This window comes from Giraffa tippelskirchi, chromosome 7 (genome assembly GCF_054371585.1).
Source record: "Giraffa tippelskirchi isolate mGirTip1 chromosome 7, T2T-mGirTip1v1.2.pri, whole genome shotgun sequence".
Classification (NCBI taxonomy): Eukaryota; Metazoa; Chordata; class Mammalia; order Artiodactyla; family Giraffidae; genus Giraffa; species Giraffa tippelskirchi.
Genome location: NC_137281.1, coordinates 249380 through 265578, shown reverse-complemented (window position 1 = coordinate 265578; position 16199 = coordinate 249380). Strand labels below are relative to the sequence as shown.

The following is a 16199-nucleotide window of genomic DNA, read 5'->3' as shown; positions in this document are numbered from 1 at the left end:
CGACCTGGTGGTTGGCAGAGCCGAAATCTGATGCGGGTCTGTCTGATATCTGCACTGGGCAGGTGTAGGAGGGAGGCTAAAAGGAAGGCCTGATTCTGGTGCCTCCATAACACCTGAAACCAGGAGAGCCTCAAAGGGCAGGTAGCAAATGCACCCCCCATGCTGCTCCTGGTAAGAGCCCCGAGTTAAACAGCTCCCCTCAAGTGACTGATTCCCCCCAGAGCCCGCAGTCACCCCAATAAGCCAGTCACACCCTCAGCAGGAGCCAGGGGCCCCCCCAGCCTCTCTTGACTACAAAGCCTGCCTCCTGGTCCCATGGGCACGTGACCCTGCGTGGTGGGAGGTGCTCTCCTCCCCAGGCTGAGATCACCTCCACGTGTTGTGTGTTCAGCCGTCTCGGTAGCCCTACGGCTGGTTGAACAGGAGATAGTTACAACGCTGGGCCCGGGAGCAGGCTGCCCGCCATGGGCGCCACGGCACTCGATGAAGACGCTCCAGAGGCATGTAGGGTACTGCACCCCAAAGCTGCTGAGCAAGGCTGGGGCGGGCGGGGAGAGTAGGGCGCTGGCCTGGGGCACGACTTTGAAGGGACACGACAAACTCAGCCAGCAAGATAGGTAAAGGCTTAATATTCTAAAAAATGAAAATGCACACGTCGTAAAACGTTAAATTTCAGTGTAGAGATTTTTTAGCAGCTTTATGGAGACAGCCCTATGCCATGCAATTCACTCCTTGCAGGTATACAATGCAGTGGTTTTTAGTGTGTTCACAGAGCTGTGCTTCCATCGTCACAGGTTTAGAGCTTGTTCTCACATTACCCAGAGCGCGCATCCCTGGTGGCAGTCCTCCCCCAAGTCTCCTCCCCCCACCCCTGGCAATCACCCATCTCTTTTCTATCTCTGTGGATCTATCGGAGCTGCTTTTTTTTTTTTTGCTGCTGCTGCTAAATAATATGCATTTACACATTTAGCACATTTGGTTTATCCATTCCTAAGTTGTCTGGGCACTGGGTTGTTGGCAGGTTGTCTGCAAGAGTTGGTGTGGACATACGTGTTTATCTCAGGTATAAGATAACCGGGATAACTGACCTTATGCTAACTTCACATGTAACCTTGAGATGACTTGTTTTCTGTTTTGCACTGGGTCTTTGTTATGGTGCGTGAGTTTCTCTCCAATTGTGGCACCTGGGCTCAGTAGTCATGGCATGCATGTTGCCCCAAAGGCACGTGGTGTGGGATCTTAGATCGCCAACTAGGGATCGAACCCCTGTCCCCTGCATTGGCAGGTGGATTCCAATCACTGAGCCACCAGGGAAGCCCTCCATCTTTTTTTTTAAATATCCACAAACATCTGTTGACGTGGACACGATCCTCAGTTCCATTTTACAATGAAGGAAACCAGTGCTCGAGAGGCAAGTGGTTCTAGGCATTGCCCAGGCCACCCGGCCTGGAAGTGGCCAGCTGTCAACCCATGCTGCAGGCTCCGGGACCCACAGACCCAGGTTCCTGTTCAGCATGCGTCCCCCTCCCCCCCCGCCCCTCACGTGGCTCTCCAGGCTCCCAGCACACGCTCTTCTGTTGACGGAGTGGGTGCTAGCCTCTTCTGTCAAGAGGAAATGCAGTGACAGCCTCAGCTGCCAGGGCCCCTTGAACCGGGCCTCACCAGGGGGGTGGCCACAGCTTAACCCCACTTGCTGCACGGCACATGCCCGAGAAATGGACGTATCTGCCGGCGGAGGTGGTTTGGCACAGGAGCCCAGGGACGCCTGAAGAGCCGAGTCCAGCGCAAGACATGGCAGGAGCACCTGACCACAGCGGGGCCGTCACCAGCACTGCTGCCCCTGCTGACGGCAGCCGGCCTGCTGCTCCCGCAGCGCCCCCGAGGGCGCTTCCAGCCCCAAGATGCCATGGCCTCCGTTCTCCAGAAGCCTTGCCTCTGGCCCTTGGCAGAGCGCACCTCACGGTGCTTCTCCCCACACCCTCCAGACCCCGTCCTCGCCTGCAGCCCGGGCCAGCCCCGACAGAGGCCACAGGCAGACTCAGCGTGTTGTCTCCTCCTGGAGTGGCTGCAGCGGGGCGCTGGCTCCTGCCACTCCCCTGGCCTTGTCCAGACAGGGCTGCCCCTCGGGGGGGACCCCACACCTCTGGCTTGTTCCTCATCCACACAGACATCCGTGTACACATCCGGGTTTATTCTCGCTCTGCTGTGTGCCAGGGTCACCCAGCCTGTGAAGCTGGGGATAAGGCCAGGCTCATCCGGGTCTGGGGAGTGGGTGAGGGGACAGGCGGAGGCGGGGACCAGCGTTGGGTCGAGCGCCTTCGGATGTCCTGTGAGCTGATGGGAGGTCAGAGTCTCCAGGCTCCCTCACACACTGCCCGGTATATGTCTGCAGTCAGGGGCCGGAAGGCTCGGGCCTGGTTGTCCAGCACGAACAGGGGGTCAGCGACGACGCTCACGTTGAAGCCCTCGCGCACCAACCGGGACTTCACCAGTTTGAACGTGCCTGTGATCTCCAAGGTGTCCTGTCGGGGGAGAGACTGTAACCTCGACTGCAATCGCCCTGCCGGGCCTCCCACCCACCTGCAGGGCCTCCCACCCACCTGCTCCCTCCACCACCGGAGCTCACCTGGATACGAATGAAATGGGGAGCGGCGTAGGCCGGGAGCGAAGTGCGCACGTGCTGGTACAGCCTCTGCCCGTCGAAGGCCTGGCCGGGCACCAGCTGCACGGCGGCCATGCCTACCTTGCCCTCACACCCTGGGGAGCACGTGCAACCTCAGCACCGCAGCTGCTCTCTCCCGGGTGCGGCGGCTCCCCACCTGGAACAAGCCCCCGCCCCTCCAACAGGGCTGTGCACTCCTCCGCACCTGGCACAGGCACACCGTACACGTTCACTTCCTGCAGGAAGTCCACGAGTGACAGCACACTCTCCACCTCCCGCGTGGACACGTTCTCACCCTTCCACCTGCGGGGTTGGATCGGGTACCTGGGATCAGGGCGCGGGAAAGGAGGCTCCGCCCCTGACCAAGCGCCGCCTCCTGGTCTCTAGGCCCCGGCCTGTCCCGTCCTGAATATGTACGAGGGGTCCGCCCCTGGAAAGGATAGGCCCCGCCTCTTGGCCATAAGTCCCGCCCCCTGGAAGCGGCAGGCCACGCCTCCTTCCCCAAACCCCGCCTCCAGGAACCCATAAGTCCCGCCCCTGGGTAGGAGGGGCCCCCCTCCTGACCACCGAGCCCCGCCTCCTGGTCACTAGGCCCGCCTCCCCTGGGTAGGAGAGGCCCCGCCTCCTTCCCCAAGCCCCGCCCCTCCCCGAATCCACACGTCCATCTCTGAGGAGCCCCGCGGTACCGGAAGGTGTCCCCGAGGCGGTCGCGGAAGTAGAGGAAGCCTTCGTGGTCCATGGCCAGCACGTCCCCGGTGTTGTAGTAAAGGTCGTTCGGGCGCCGCACGTTCTTCACCAGCTTCTTTTCTGACTGCTCCCGGGGCCCGCGGTAGCCCAGGAAAGGTTGGTGACGCAACACCTGGGTCAGCAGGAGTCCCGCCTCCCCTGGGGTAGGAGCGGGAGTCGGGCATTAGCCGTGGCCGAGTGCGTCAGGAGCCCCCCAGGTCGCGGCTCTGCCAGAGAAGAGAAAGACCCAGAAACGGATCCAGAGACAGATACAGGAAATGAGAGTGGTATCAGAGGGTCCCCTTAGAAGAGGAAAAGGCCAACAAGGATGGACAAAGGAGAGACACAAATGGTGATGGGAAGAGAGATTCCGCTGTGACCTTGCCAGGCCCCAGGAGAGAAGACACTCGGAGAAGGTTCAGGACGGGAGTCTGATGCCTGGGAGGATGGGACTTCCACAGAAAGTGCAAGCGAACACCTCAGATGGACACCCAGAGACGCAGCAGAGCCAGAGGTTGAAGCAGAGGAGCTGGCCAGAGCCGACCAGCTGAGAGGGAGAGGAAGGCCCCAGACCGTGGGCAGACAGACCAGGGACTCAGGGCCTGGCTGAGGACTGCAGGCGCCACCACTGGGCATCAGCCACCTCGAGGCTTCGGGTGGCTTGTTCCAGCCACGGAGAAGCCTGTGGCTCTCCCCGCTTCCCACACCCGGGAAGGATCCCCAGCCCCATACCTGGCCTCGCAGGGATGCAGAGGCCCTGAGTGTCCCTCAGAGGCTCCTCTGTCTCCAGGCTGTACTGCACCAGCTCGAAGGGGGACAGCATCTGGGTAGAGGGTGGGAGGCATCAGCAGAGGTCCAGCGCGGCCCCAGTCAGGGCCCCGTCACGCCCGGCAACTCACTCGGAGGAAGCAGCTAGTCTTGCCCTGTGCCCCACAGCGCCCCGGATAGTTGATGAAGCCGACGTTGCCCTCGGTGGAGCCGTACATCTCCCAGATCCGAATGGGGCCGAAGCGCCGCTGGAAGGTCTCCCACACTTCTGCCCGGAGTCCATTGCCAATCGCCAGGCGGACTTTATGTGTCTGGTCCTCTGGCCGCTGCAGGGACACCCCGAGAAGGGTGAGGAGGGGCTGCCCTTGGGTGTGCCCAGGAGCCCTTGTCCAGGAGTGCTACCTGGGAGGTGACGGGGGCCTGTATCTAGGGGATCTGAGTTCATACTTTAGAGTAGTTACCTGGCTGGAGTCTATACCTGGAGAGAGTTACTTGCAGGACTTACCTGAGGAGGATACCTGGGAACCTCACTGGAGGAATACGTAGGGGTGGCCAGAGGCCTCCTATCGGGTCTGACATAAGGGAGACCTCTGGGGTCTTATACAGGGGTGCTTATCTGAAGCTTTTACCTGGGGGCATTTACTGGAGGCCTTAGCAGGAGGGGTTACTTGGGGGGCCTTTACCTGAAGGTAACCTGGGGGAGTGACTTGAAGCTTCATCTTGAGGAGTTATCCGGGGGCCTTACTTGGGTTAGTTACCAGGAACCTTTTCCTGAGGGGTTACCTGGAGATTTTATTTGGAGGGACATTAGGGCTCCCCTGGTGGCTCAGATGGTAAAGAGTCTGCCTGCAATGCAGGAGACTATGGTTCGATCCCTGGGTTGGGAAGACCCCCTGGAGAAGGAAATGGCCACCCACTCCACTATTCTTGCCTGGGAATTCCAAGGACAGAGGAGCCTGGTGGGCTACAGTCCCTGGGGTCACAAAGAGTCGGGCACAACTGAAGGGCTAACACACACTCCTTGAGAGAGTCCCCTGGGGTCCATATGTCATTGATCCATAGGATGAGACCTGCTCAGGTCTAGTGACTTGATCCTGAGCCACAGCCTCTGCTCGCGGAACTTTACATGTTTGATTCTCGCTGCACCCGTGAGGTGTTATTCTGTTTCCCCAAAGAGGACACTGAGGCCGAGAGAGGTGAAGTCACCCCCCACCCCGCAAGATAGCACAGCTGATCCTCAAAGCAGCCATGGTGGGAAACCTTGCGTGGAACCCCCTGTCCCGAGGGCCACTGTGTGAGCCCTGGCCCGAATCGCCCTGAAGCCTTCTCTGGGGTGAGTCGGGCGCTCTGCGCCTCTCACCTGCGGCGTGTTGCACAGGTACCGCAGGATCTCGCCCACGTACTGGATCACAGTCACACCGTGCTGCCGACAGTCGTCCCAGAAGCCGGAGGCAGAGAACTTGGGGGCTAGGACACAGGTCACCCCTGGAAGGGAGGAGAGGACGGGGTTTCAGGTCATGCCTCTGAGCTGCCGTGAGAAGCTGCTCTGACCACCTGGCTGTGGTCCCGGAAGCCCTGGATGGCATCATGCTCATCTCTGTGTCGCTGGCCCAGCCAGGACTGTCCCCATGAGAAGAGCACAGCCTGACCTGAGTCCAGAGCCTGTCTTCAGAATGCGTGGAAAGCTCGGTGCCTGGTACAAAGCAAGCCCTCCTGAATGCGGGCTGTGAGCAGGAATCATTCGTGATTGTGATAAATGTCTTAGGAATGCCTGTCTAGCTGGGCAAATGGATAGTGGGTAGAAGGATGTATGGGTGATGGGGGGCTGGGTTGCTGGATGGATATATGGATGTTTTAAAGGATGGAGATGTGGATCAGTACATCTTAGGGGCCACTACAGTCACTCCATGGAGAAGAGCATGGCAACCCACTCCAGTATTCTTGCCTGGAGAATCCCATGGACAGAGGAGCCTGGTGGGCTACAGTCCATGGGGTCGCAAAGAGTTGGACACGACTTAGCACGCACAGTCACTCCAGGAAAGTGCTGTTTTTCTGATCCCCTCCTCTGCAGCTGGCCGTGTGGATGGCACTCTCCCTACCTAAGCCCTAATCCTCACAAAACCCCGAAAGCTAAATATCATCAGTCCTGCACCCAGAGGGATGATTGCTCGTGTGCTTGGGAAGGTAGCAGGTGTGTGTCTTCTTCGAAGCTGTATCTTGACGGAGGTGAAGTATGATTTCCTGTCTGTGAAAATGGATGCTGGGTCCCTGAGAGCAACAGCTCTGTTGGCAACCCCAAGTGAAATGCCTGGATTTTGGAAAGGGCTTCAAGAGCTGCTAAGACCAGGGGGAGGTTGATAAGGATTTTTCCAATGAAAACGTCCCAATTCTTCTTAGCCTAAGATGGGATACCAGTTTTAAGAAGTCTCAGGTGTGACAAATTAGGAAACGTGCACTGCACCGAAGTTCTTCCCACAAATAATTAAACTGAATCTAAAAACATTGCGGGGATTCCTCTCTGGTGGTCCAGTGGTTAAGAATCCACCTTGCAATGAAGCGGACACAAGTTCAGTCCGTGGTTGGGGATCCCACCTGCCACAGCGCAACTAAGACTGTGGGCTGCAAATAGGGTCTGGGCACCACATCGAAGGCCCCGCAGGACACAACTCAGACCCACTGCAGCCAGATAAATAAATAAAGATTGTTTCAAAATAAATGAAAACACTATGACAACCTGGAGTGGGATGGGGTGGGAGGGGGGAGGGAGGTTCCAGAGGGAGGGGACACACGTATGCGTGTGGCTGATCCATGTGGGCGGATGGCGGGACCGGCACAATATTTTACAGCAAGTACCCTCCAGTTACAAATTCAAAAAAAAAAAGTGAGTCTTTTGTAAAGAGCAAAAAAAAAAAAGTAAAAAGAAAACAAGGACTTCCCTGGTGGCCTAGTGGCTAAGACTGTATGCTCCCAATGCCAGGCGCCCCGGTTTGATCGTTGGTCAGGGAACTGGATCCTGCATGTCACAACTAAGACCTGGTGTGGCCAAAGAAATAAAAACTTTTAAAAATAAATGAAAACATCTCTAGAAGGAATATCTAGTTTTAACAGGAATGTGGGAGGGAGAGGAACAGAGACCAAGCAAGTGCGAACAACACTTGGACTGCAAAAAGACAGCAAGATAATCGGGGTAATTTTTAAAAATATATTTAATCATTTATTTGGCTGCCCTGGGTCTTAGTTGCAGCATGTGGGCTCTAGTTTTCTGACCAGAGATCGAACCTGTGGCCCCTGCAGTGGGAACACAGTCTTAGCCACTGGACTACTAGGGAACTCCTGGGAAATTTTTAACATGAAGTGAGCATCAGATAGTATCCAAGAGTTACTGTTAATTTATCAAGTAAGTGTGATAATCACAGTGGTCACAGGTGTTTTAAGTTCTTACATATTAGAGATACATACTGCAATATTTACAAAGAGAAAGATAGTATCTAGAATCTGCTCCAAAATAATCCAGAAAGAAGGGAGTTCCTATGAAATAAAATTGGCAACATGTTAACAGTTGAGGCTGGGTGAGGACTTCAGAGACTTCATCCAACTATCTGCTCTGCTTTCCTGTATGTTTGAAATGGCTCATGATTTTAAGATTTTTGAAGATTACAAGAGTAAAACGTGAGAGTAAAGGGGAGGTGATAAAACACAGAAGAGCCAACTACTGCTCGTGGCTGGAGCTGGGTGGTGAGCACCTGAGGACTCGTGCAGAAAACTTTAGAAATTTTGATATTTCAATATTTTCCATGTTAAAATTTCAGAAACAACAACAATGGCAACAAAACTGACCAGGCGGTCTGTTCACTGAATTCCGGGCCAGGTGTCTAGGGAGACAACCGGAAGGAAGGCTTGCTGCGGGTTCCCTCACGGGCTCCACCTGGGACACCGCCTGCCAGGAATGACCGACACCCACAGTGGCGCTGCCTACTTCCCGCCCACAGCACAGCCATGAAGGACTCCCCGGGTGTCCAACCCTCTGTCCAGGTAGCCCTGGGGTTCGCTGCCCCTTGTCAAAGATGGGAACCTGGGGTTCCGGGTAACCTATGGGGCTTGTCACCCTGACATCCAGGCTGGGAGTCCTGTGGATTGAGGGGGGACCTCAAAGAAAGAAAGGCTTACCAAGGTCCAGGCAACTGAGGACTCCAAGGACAAGCCCCATGGTGTGGTACAAAGGCAGGACCGTGTAGAGCACGTCATCAGCTGTGACCCCACACAGAGTCAGCATCCCTGCTACCTGCAGCACCCGCTCGTAGGTGAGGATGGCAGGCTTGGGGAGCCCTGGGGAGAAGAGGGGAGAGGGGGGTAGGGCAGGCCGGCAAGCTCAGCGGTTTGAGGCTCTGGAAAGATGGCCAGCGTGGGTGGGTTTTCATCGGCGTTCAGCGGATGAATTCCAAAGGTCAGGGTTTCAGCGTCTGTTTACCGCCCAGAGGCAGGGTTCTGGCACTGACCATTCAAGTAACACTGGCCGTCAATGCCGGGGCCAGGGGTCACAACCCAGGGGCAAGGTGGGTTTCAGAGGCCAAGTTTGAGGGCACAAATCAGGCTTGGGGCCAGTCAGGTCAGCAGGAGAGTTCAGAGGTCGGGCCTGGACGTCAGGGCACACTCACCGGTGGTCCCCGAGGTGTAGATGAACAGGGCTGGGCTTCGCAGCTTGATGTCCGCGCGCAGGTCGGCGGGCACGGGGTCTGAGGGGGCAGCAGCCAGGGCAGCGCCCAGGGCCCCCACCCCAGGCGTAGGGGAGCTGCGGCCCAGGTAGAGGCAGTGGACCTTCTCTGCCTGCAGCTTGGGCAGGACCTCCTCCAGGTTTGCCCGGAGCTCTGCGGGAGTGGTCAGAGGAGGCTTCAGGGGGGGGCCCCCTGCGGTGGGAGGGGCAAGATGTGCCAAGGTCCCCCCTGTGGCCACGGAGGGAGCAGCCGGCCGCGAAGCGCACCTGCCTTACCTGTAATGGGTATTGGGGTGCGTAATGCCCGCAAATAGCCAAGCTGAAGAAAACTCAACAGAACTCTGGTACCCTCAGCATTTCTGTCCAGCAACTGGGTTTGGGTTCTAAGAGCCAGCCCCCACTGGGACCCCCTGGACAGCAGTCCTCCGCCGCCCTCTCCTGCCTGCTGCCCACCCCCTCTGACCCCACCTGTCCTGGGACTCTCACCTGGGTCCACCACCAGCACGCGGGCCCCGGAGCTCAGCACTGCGTGTACCAGGGGCGGCCCACGGCCATGAGGGTTGATCCAGACCACCGGACAGCCCAGCTTGGCCAGCCCCAGCCACAGGCTCAGGGCGGGGAGCGTCTGTGAGGGCAGCACCAGCAGGGCGGTGGGCTCCCGGGCGCGCAGGCCCGCGGCGCTGGCCAGCTCGGCCTTCAGGGCCCAGGCTGCCTGGCAGGCCCTGGTGTCCAGCTCCCGGAAGGTGACTGCGCGGGCCCCTGGCCCGGTGCACACCAGGATTGTGCGGCCCGGCTGCGCCCGGGCGTGCCGCTCAAAGGCGTCCACAAAGGTGTCCGGCGGCTGGTGCCGCATGCGCGCCCAGGTGCGGAGGCCCAGGTGGAGCATCCGGAAGGTGTAGGCCAGGTCGGCCGGAAGCCAGCGGAGCCCGGGCGGTGGCCGTGCTGGCAGCAGGGCCAGTAGTAGGGCCGCAGCCGCCAGGCTCAGCCAGTGGGGTGTCCAGGGGCCCAGCCAGGGCCCTGCCAGCACAGCCAGGCCCAGCAGCGCACCGCAGGCCGGGTCGCCCAGGAGCCAGCGCAGGGCCGGGGCCGCTGCCGCCACCCATGGCGACTGCCCCAGACCCCGCAGCAGCAGCAGCAGCAGCAACAACGAGAAGGCCAGTCGCCTCCAGAGCCCCATGGCACCTGCTCCTAACTCCGGGAAATGTCGAGGAGTGCCCACCTCCGCCTGCGACCCGCCCCTGCTCGGTGACTCACGGGCTGTTGACCGCTGTGCGGGCCCCGGGACTCTGCCCTCCCGCCCTCCTAACCCCAGGTGTTTGTTTGGCTCTGCCCGTTCGTCTGCATGTCGCCGGCCCCTCTGCCCCCATTCCTGCCACTGGGTGCCAGTCTCTTGGGAAACAGGCAGACAGTCCTCTGAACTTCCAGCCAGGCAGGATAGCAAGACAGCTCCGGCGGCCAGCAGACCTCCTGGGAGGCTCCCTGTGCACCGACCTAACCTGACTCCGCGGGAGCTGGGTGGGGGCCAGGGACACAGCAGGTGCTGAATCTGCCCTGAAGACCCGGGTATACGTGCCCCTCCCTGCTGGCCGGCACAGAAGCCCCGGGGTCACAGCACAGGCCGCCCCATCACCCGAATCCGACGTGCTTCATGTCGCAGCGCCTGAGTTCAAACCCGGTCCTGACCCCCCTACCCAGGTGCCCCACTCTGACTCTGCTGTACACCTGGCCTCAGTGGGGACCAGGTTCAGGGTTCAGGAGGCTGAACTTTGCCTGGAATGTGGGTGTGGCGGGAAAGCCTCAGCCTGGGAGCGAAGAAAGGAGCCGCGGGCCTAGGATCCTGACGTGTGGGCCCGCAGGCCACACCTCACGCACACACCCCTGCCCCCCGCTCGGGATAATTTGCAGGCGGTGCCCGGGCCTTGCTCCAGCGATGTGAAGGAGGCCAGCGAGGAGGAGCCTCGAGCTGACCCTGGCTGGCATCTTCAGCAACCCTGGTGGGCAGCCCAAGGGGCTGGGCGCTGGTGTCTGTGCTGCCCCCAGCCCAGCCGGGCACTCGCGACCCTGCAGGCCAGGAGAGTAATTCTGGGGCTCAGGGCCCCGCCTGGTGGTAGCCTGGCCCCAAAGTGAGTAGTTCAACCATCAAGGCCATCAGGACGCGGGAGGGGAAGCCTGAAGGCCAGAGGATCTGCCCTGAAGATCTCTGGGGAGGGACCTTGAAATCTGCATCTTGGGCGGGGGGAGTTGCGGCTTCCAGACGCTAATCAGAGAGAGCTGTCCCCCCCACCCTACAGGAGTGAGGGCTCTAGGGAGCCAGGCGTCTCCTATCAGAGAACAGAGGCATGAGATGGCAAAGCGGCCCATCCTGCAGCGCGCCGCCCAAGGGAGCGCTGCCCAGGCGCACTGCACCCCAACACCCAAGACGGTCACAGACGGCGAGGCACACATGGGCCGGGACTCGCGCTTCTGGGTTTGGACCCCACGGCCCACAGTCCTTTATTACAGAGCAGGGCTCCCGAGGCCGGGCCTCAGTCCGTGGCGATGCCATAGGCGCCAGATGAGGGAGGGGTGGCTCGGGTCGGGGCGCTGGGGACCTCGTAGCCTGGCACGGGGTCCGAGGAGCAGCCCCCACCCCACTCCCTGGAGGTGGGGCGGCGTGAACTGGAGTCGGAGCCATGGCTGAGCCCTAGGTCAGCCTGGAGATGATCCAGTTCTCGGAGGCGGTGGAGTCCCTGACCACCCCCAGCCGGCCGCCACCAGGAAGGCCGTGTACGCAGGAGCGGAGGAACGAAGCAGGCGGGGCTGGGGAACAGGGTGGGCAGGAGCAGGGCCTGCGCTCGGGGACAGCGAGGGCCGGCGGCCGGAAAGCGGCCAAGAGGCCGCAACAGGTGTGACGTCGGCGGTGGACGCGGCCGCCAGCGGAGTGGCAAGGCCAGCCCCACGGGGCGCGGCCAGGCCCCAGGCCCGCATCAGGGCGCGGGGTGCGCGGCCAGGTGGCGCTCCAGCAGGGCGCGGTGCGAGAAGACCTTGCCGCAGGCGGGGCAGGGCGCGCGCTCCGGCCGGTGGGTGCGCATGTGCACGTTCAACGAGCTTTTCTGCGTGAAGCGCTTGGCGCAGACGGCGCACTGGAAGGCGCGCACGCCCGTGTGCGTGACCATGTGCTTGAGCAGGTAGTCACGAAGCGAGAAGGATCTCCAGCACACGGCGCACTGGTGGGGCTTCTCCCCTGCGGGCGACAGGGCGGGAAGCGCGCTCAGGTCAGCTGGGAAGGGGCTTCGGGGCGCTGTGCGGGACCGCGACTCCCCTCCGCACCCAGACGTGTCATTAACCCGGAATCCCCCCACCCGGCAGGGACGGCCCCTCTCCCAGACCCTAATGGTGACACCAGGGTCACTACCTGTCAGTGACTCCCGACTCCAACAGGTAGCCTCCTAGCAGGGAAGCCCGCAGGTCTGGGACATCGTTGCCCATCGAGGCTGACCACTCAGGTCTACCCCCACCTCCAGGGACGAGACCTCCCGCCTCAAACTTCCTGGTGCCGGGCCCGGGGCCGAGCTGGCCCTCCTCCACCTCTGCCACGCCCGGAGAGCCTTCTGAACTCGGGTCACTGGCCGCCGTTCAGGCCCAGCGGCCTCACACTGGGAAGGACCCGGGTATACGTGCCCCTCCCTGCTGGCCGGCACAGAAGCCCCGGGGTCACAGCACAGGCCGCCCCATCACCCGAATCCGAGAGGCGAACCAGGCTGTGCTGACCCTTAGGTCATCGACAGTTCACGAAAGGCCTAACTCCAAATCGAGGGGCCCAGAGGCCCACCCCGGCTCACCCGAGTGGATGAACATGTGCTTGGTGTAGTTTTTCCGAGAGCTGAACGTCTTGTGGCAGTGGCTGCACTCGTAGGCGGGCGGCTCGGCACCCGGGGCGCGCGCGGGAGTGGTCGAGGGGGCCGCGGGGGGCGCGGACGCGGGGGCCGGGGCCTCCCCTAGAGGCGCGCTGGGAGCTGCGTCCGGCTGCAGCGCTGGGTAGAAGGCGGGCGGGGGTGCGGGGGCTGGCCCCGAGGGCGCGGGAGGGGGTTGCGCCGGCGGCCCGGGGGCTCCCAGGTGGAAGGGGAAAAGCGCCACGGGCGGCCCGGGGGTCTTCACGCCAGGTGGGCGGGGCCCCGACAGGACGCAATCGGGAGGGGCAGGGGTCTCGGCCGGACAGCCTTCGGGGGCGGCCTGATCGCCTTCTTGCCAGGCGGAGACGTAGCCGTCGGGGAACACATCCTCAGCGGCCGAGGGCCCCCGGAGGAAGTCCCTGCCGGGCCCGCTGTAATCTGAGAGGCCGGCGCGTACGGGCGGCTCCTCCCGCGTGCCGTCCGCGGCGGCGGGCAGGAAGCCCGCGGCGCAGTCGGGGAAGGCGGGGGGCGCCTGACCCTCCCCCGGGCCGCCGCCCTCGCCGTCCTCGCCGTCGGTCTCGTCGTCGGCCTCCTCGTCGTCGTCGTCCGCGCCGTCGTCCGCGGCCGCGGTCAGCGCGGGGTCGGCGGCCGCGCCCTCCGCCTTGGCGGGCGCGGGGGGCGCGGGCAGCTGCAGGCGCGCCGGCTGGCGCTGCTTGCGAGGGTGCGCGGCGCCGGGGGGGCCCGGGGGCCGCGCCGCCAGCAGGTGCCGCAGGCGGTGGCGCAGCTGCGCGGGCGCCAGCGGCGGCGGCACGGGCGCGGGGGCACCCGGCGCAGGCGCGCGGGCGCGGGCGATGATCTGCGTGCACTCGTCTATGACCGTCTGGATGCGCAGCACCGACGCGGCGGTGAGCACCTGCAGCGCCTCGCCCTGCGCCACCACCAGCGAGCCGCTGTAGAGGAACTCGACGAGCTGGCGCACCGTCTGCGCGGGCACCACCGGCGGCACGCGGATCTCCGAGTGGCCGAGCAGCAGCTTGTCCTGGAAGAAGGGCGAGCCGGCGGCCAGCACGCAGCGGTGGGCGCGCAGCGAGGCCTCTCGGATGCGGACCGTCACGTCACAGAAGTGCCCGCCCAGCCGCTGCCCGTTGAGGGTCTCGAGCAGGGACCGCGAGAAGTTCTGCAGGTGGATGTGGTGCACCGCCTCCGCCGCTGCCGCCATCTGCGCGGGACGGGCGGTGTGAGCAGGGGGACCTCCCCTCGATCTGCACCGGACGGGGCGGAGGGGGGTCAGCCATCCCTTCAGGGGGCCGCACACCCCCAGGCCTCAGGAGCCCCAGCCCTCTCCAGTGCCCCTGGCCCCTCCAAGTCCTGGTTCCCGGCCCAGCAGGACTCCCCTCCCCGCCCCCCTCACCCGCAGCCTCCAGCGCACGGCTGGGAGAGGGCTGGGGACAGCAAAGCTTTGCAGCCCTCCTGGTCGTGCTTACTGCCAGAATGGGGAGACCCAGGGCTCGCCTCCCCTATTTTGCCCTACTGACCCCCTCTCCCCCCAACTCCCATCCATGGTCTCCCCACCTTCTCCTCCAATAGGACATGCTGTGGAGAAGAGGGCAGGGGCCCCTATATAGAACACCCCCTCCCCACCCTGCCAGCTAAGATGCCCACCACTAGGGACTTCTTTTTCATCTCCCCTTGACAGGGCCCTCAACCTTGGAGCATCCAAGACCCTTGCAAACCCAGACCCAAACCCAGAGGTCTGCTGCCTCAGAACCTGGTTATATCAAGTGTATGCACAGGTCTTCGATGGGGTGGGGCTGGCATGAATGGCCTCTGGGTCTAAGGGTGCTCATAGTCACAAAGAGTTGAGAGGAGGTTGGGCGTTAGCCTGGCAGGTGTCCTGAGTGCGCACTAAGTGGCTTCAGTCGTGTCTAACTCTTTGCGACCCCATGGACCGCAGCCCGCCAGGCTCCTCTATCCATGGGAAGATTCTCCAGGCACGAATACTGGAGTGGGTTGCCATGTCCTCCTCCAGGGGATCTTCCCAGCCCAGGGATGAAACCTGGGTCTCTTCTGTCTCCAGTATTGGTAGGCAGGTTCTTTTTTTTTTTTTTTTTCGGCAGGGAGTTTCTTTACCACTAGCGCCACCTGGGAAGCCTGGCAGGTGCCGCTGGAAAGGAGGAAAATACATGGTCTCTGGCTGAGGCGAGCACGTCTAGTGGGAGACACGTCTTGCAGCCTGTACTTCCTGGAATCTTGATGCGACCTATGGGGCACCCATGGGACCCAGGGTGTGGATGTGGCATCGAGAGGGGCCTGTGGACTGCCCAGGGCTGTGTCATTGGTTGGGTGCAGGTGGAGTAGCAGAGACCTCAGGTTCAGCATGGCTGAGCAATATGGACACTTCTTGTCCAACTACGGCCTGGGAATCCCAGCACTGCCCACCCTTAGGCACTGAAAAGGGGAAGGGATTCCCAGGGATCTCTGGGAATCTGAGAAGCTCAGCTACTTCACCGTTAAACAGGCAGCTGCTTGCTGGGCCTCAGTTTCCCCTTTATCAAAGGGATGAGAAACCCTGAGATGGGTCCACTCTGCACCAGTCTGGTTCAGGTGAGACCTCGAAATCGTCGGAGCCTGCTGGGGTCTCAGACTCACCCCCTCTGGCTCCTTACGTCCAAATCGACTTTCCTTTGCTGGGGGCCGTTCATGCTCCCTATCTGACCCCTCGGACCACTTTGCACACCTCCACCAGGTTCCCCCACCTCCCGGTCTATTCCCCACCCGACAGCCAGAGGGAGCCTGTTGAGATCTATTAAGAACAGGTCGGGACCCTCCTTAGCTCTGGTGTCTCTGGGGCGATTCCTTACGCAGGCCAAGTCTACACATGCCGTTACCTCTGCCGCAAGCACCCTGCACCGGCTTTATTCGCCGGCACCTAAAGGACTTCCAGCCTGTGCCCGGGCGAGCCAGTCCATGGGGACTGGCCCTTCCTTTTCCGCCCCGCGCCCCGGCAGGCTCCGATCTCTGCAGGTGCAGCGGAGTCTCGGAACAAAGGCCCACCTTGAGCCGCGGCTCCCAAGCATCCTCGCCGCCGCCCCTTGACCCACGCCGTGCCCCCTGCTCCGAGCACCCTCTCGAGTTCCCTGCGCCATGCCTCGCGCCCCCCCGACCCCAACACCCCGTTCTCCGATCGGCTCCGGCTGCGCCCGCCCCGGCCCGGGCCGACCCGGGTTCCCGCCTCCGCGCCCCGGCCCGCGACATGCCCCCGTCCTGCAGCGCCCCCTCACGTCTGCTGCGAGCGCGCCGAGCTCAGCGCGGGCGCCCCTCCCCTGGCACGCCCCGGCCTCCCCGCCGGCCCTGCGGCAGGGGGATGCTCGCCTGACCCCACCTCCGGCTCCTCCTCAGGCACCAGGCCGGGCGGTGGCCGCCTCCAGCTCACTACCTCCGAGGGCGCACTTCCGGGCCG

At 62.0% G+C, this 16199-nt stretch overlaps 2 protein-coding genes and 1 long non-coding RNA gene across 7 annotated transcripts; 1 reads left to right on the top strand and 2 right to left on the bottom strand.

Moving 5' to 3' along the window:
• Positions 1-2170: 2170 nt before the first annotated feature.
• On the bottom strand, positions 2171-10600 carry SLC27A5 (solute carrier family 27 member 5). 2 transcript variants are annotated; one of them, XM_081512065.1, is made up of 10 exons: positions 9354-10600; positions 8812-9021; positions 8324-8482; positions 5517-5641; positions 4288-4482; positions 4121-4211; positions 3349-3547; positions 2868-2965; positions 2627-2757; positions 2171-2522 (listed from the first exon to the last, which is right to left on the bottom strand). In XM_081512065.1, exons 1-10 carry the CDS (start codon positions 10042-10044, stop codon positions 2346-2348), a joined length of 2076 nt encoding a protein of 691 aa, XP_081368191.1. In that variant the 5' UTR covers positions 10045-10600; the 3' UTR covers positions 2171-2345. The 2 variants fall into 2 exon arrangements, with proteins under 2 accessions (XP_081368191.1, XP_081368192.1); XM_081512066.1 differs by having other exon boundaries at positions 8812-9022; positions 9607-10044.
• LOC145514395 (uncharacterized) lies at positions 3331-9203 on the top strand. Its single transcript, XR_014060122.1, has 2 exons — positions 3331-4504; positions 7966-9203. It is a non-coding gene; the product is annotated as an uncharacterized LOC145514395 (long non-coding RNA).
• A 728-nt stretch (positions 10601-11328) lies between the features above and the next one.
• Positions 11329-16170, bottom strand: ZBTB45 (zinc finger and BTB domain containing 45). 4 transcript variants are annotated; one of them, XR_014060098.1, is made up of 3 exons: positions 16122-16170; positions 12262-14001; positions 11329-12090 (listed from the first exon to the last, which is right to left on the bottom strand). XR_014060098.1 is itself a non-coding variant. In XM_081512089.1 (3 exons), the coding sequence occupies exons 2-3, from the start codon at positions 13956-13958 to the stop codon at positions 11834-11836; spliced, it is 1527 nt and encodes a 508-aa protein (XP_081368215.1). In that variant the 5' UTR covers positions 13959-14001; positions 16122-16170; the 3' UTR covers positions 11329-11833. The 4 variants fall into 4 exon arrangements, 3 of the variants coding, with proteins under 3 accessions (XP_081368215.1, XP_081368214.1, XP_081368216.1); XM_081512089.1 differs by having other exon boundaries at positions 12689-14001; XM_081512088.1 differs by having other exon boundaries at positions 12689-13958.
• Positions 16171-16199: the final 29 nt, after the last annotated feature.

Coding starts and splice junctions, on each gene's coding strand:
- SLC27A5 (XM_081512065.1), bottom strand. CDS start 10,044: ATGGGGCTCTGGAGGCGACTGGCCTTCTCGTTGTTGCTGCTGCTGCTG. Junction 4,483..5,516: donor ACCTGTGCAACACGCCGCAG/GTGAGAGGCGCA, acceptor GTGTCCCTGCAG/CGGCCAGAGGACCAGACACA. Junction 2,523..2,626: donor CCCATTTCATTCGTATCCAG/GTGAGCTCCGGT, acceptor CTCCCCCGACAG/GACACCTTGGAGATCACAGG.
- ZBTB45 (XM_081512089.1), bottom strand. CDS start 13,958: ATGGCGGCAGCGGCGGAGGCGGTGCACCACATCCACCTGCAGAACTTC. Junction 12,091..12,688: donor GCACATGTTCATCCACTCGG/GTGAGCCGGGGT, acceptor TGTCGCCCGCAG/GGGAGAAGCCCCACCAGTGC.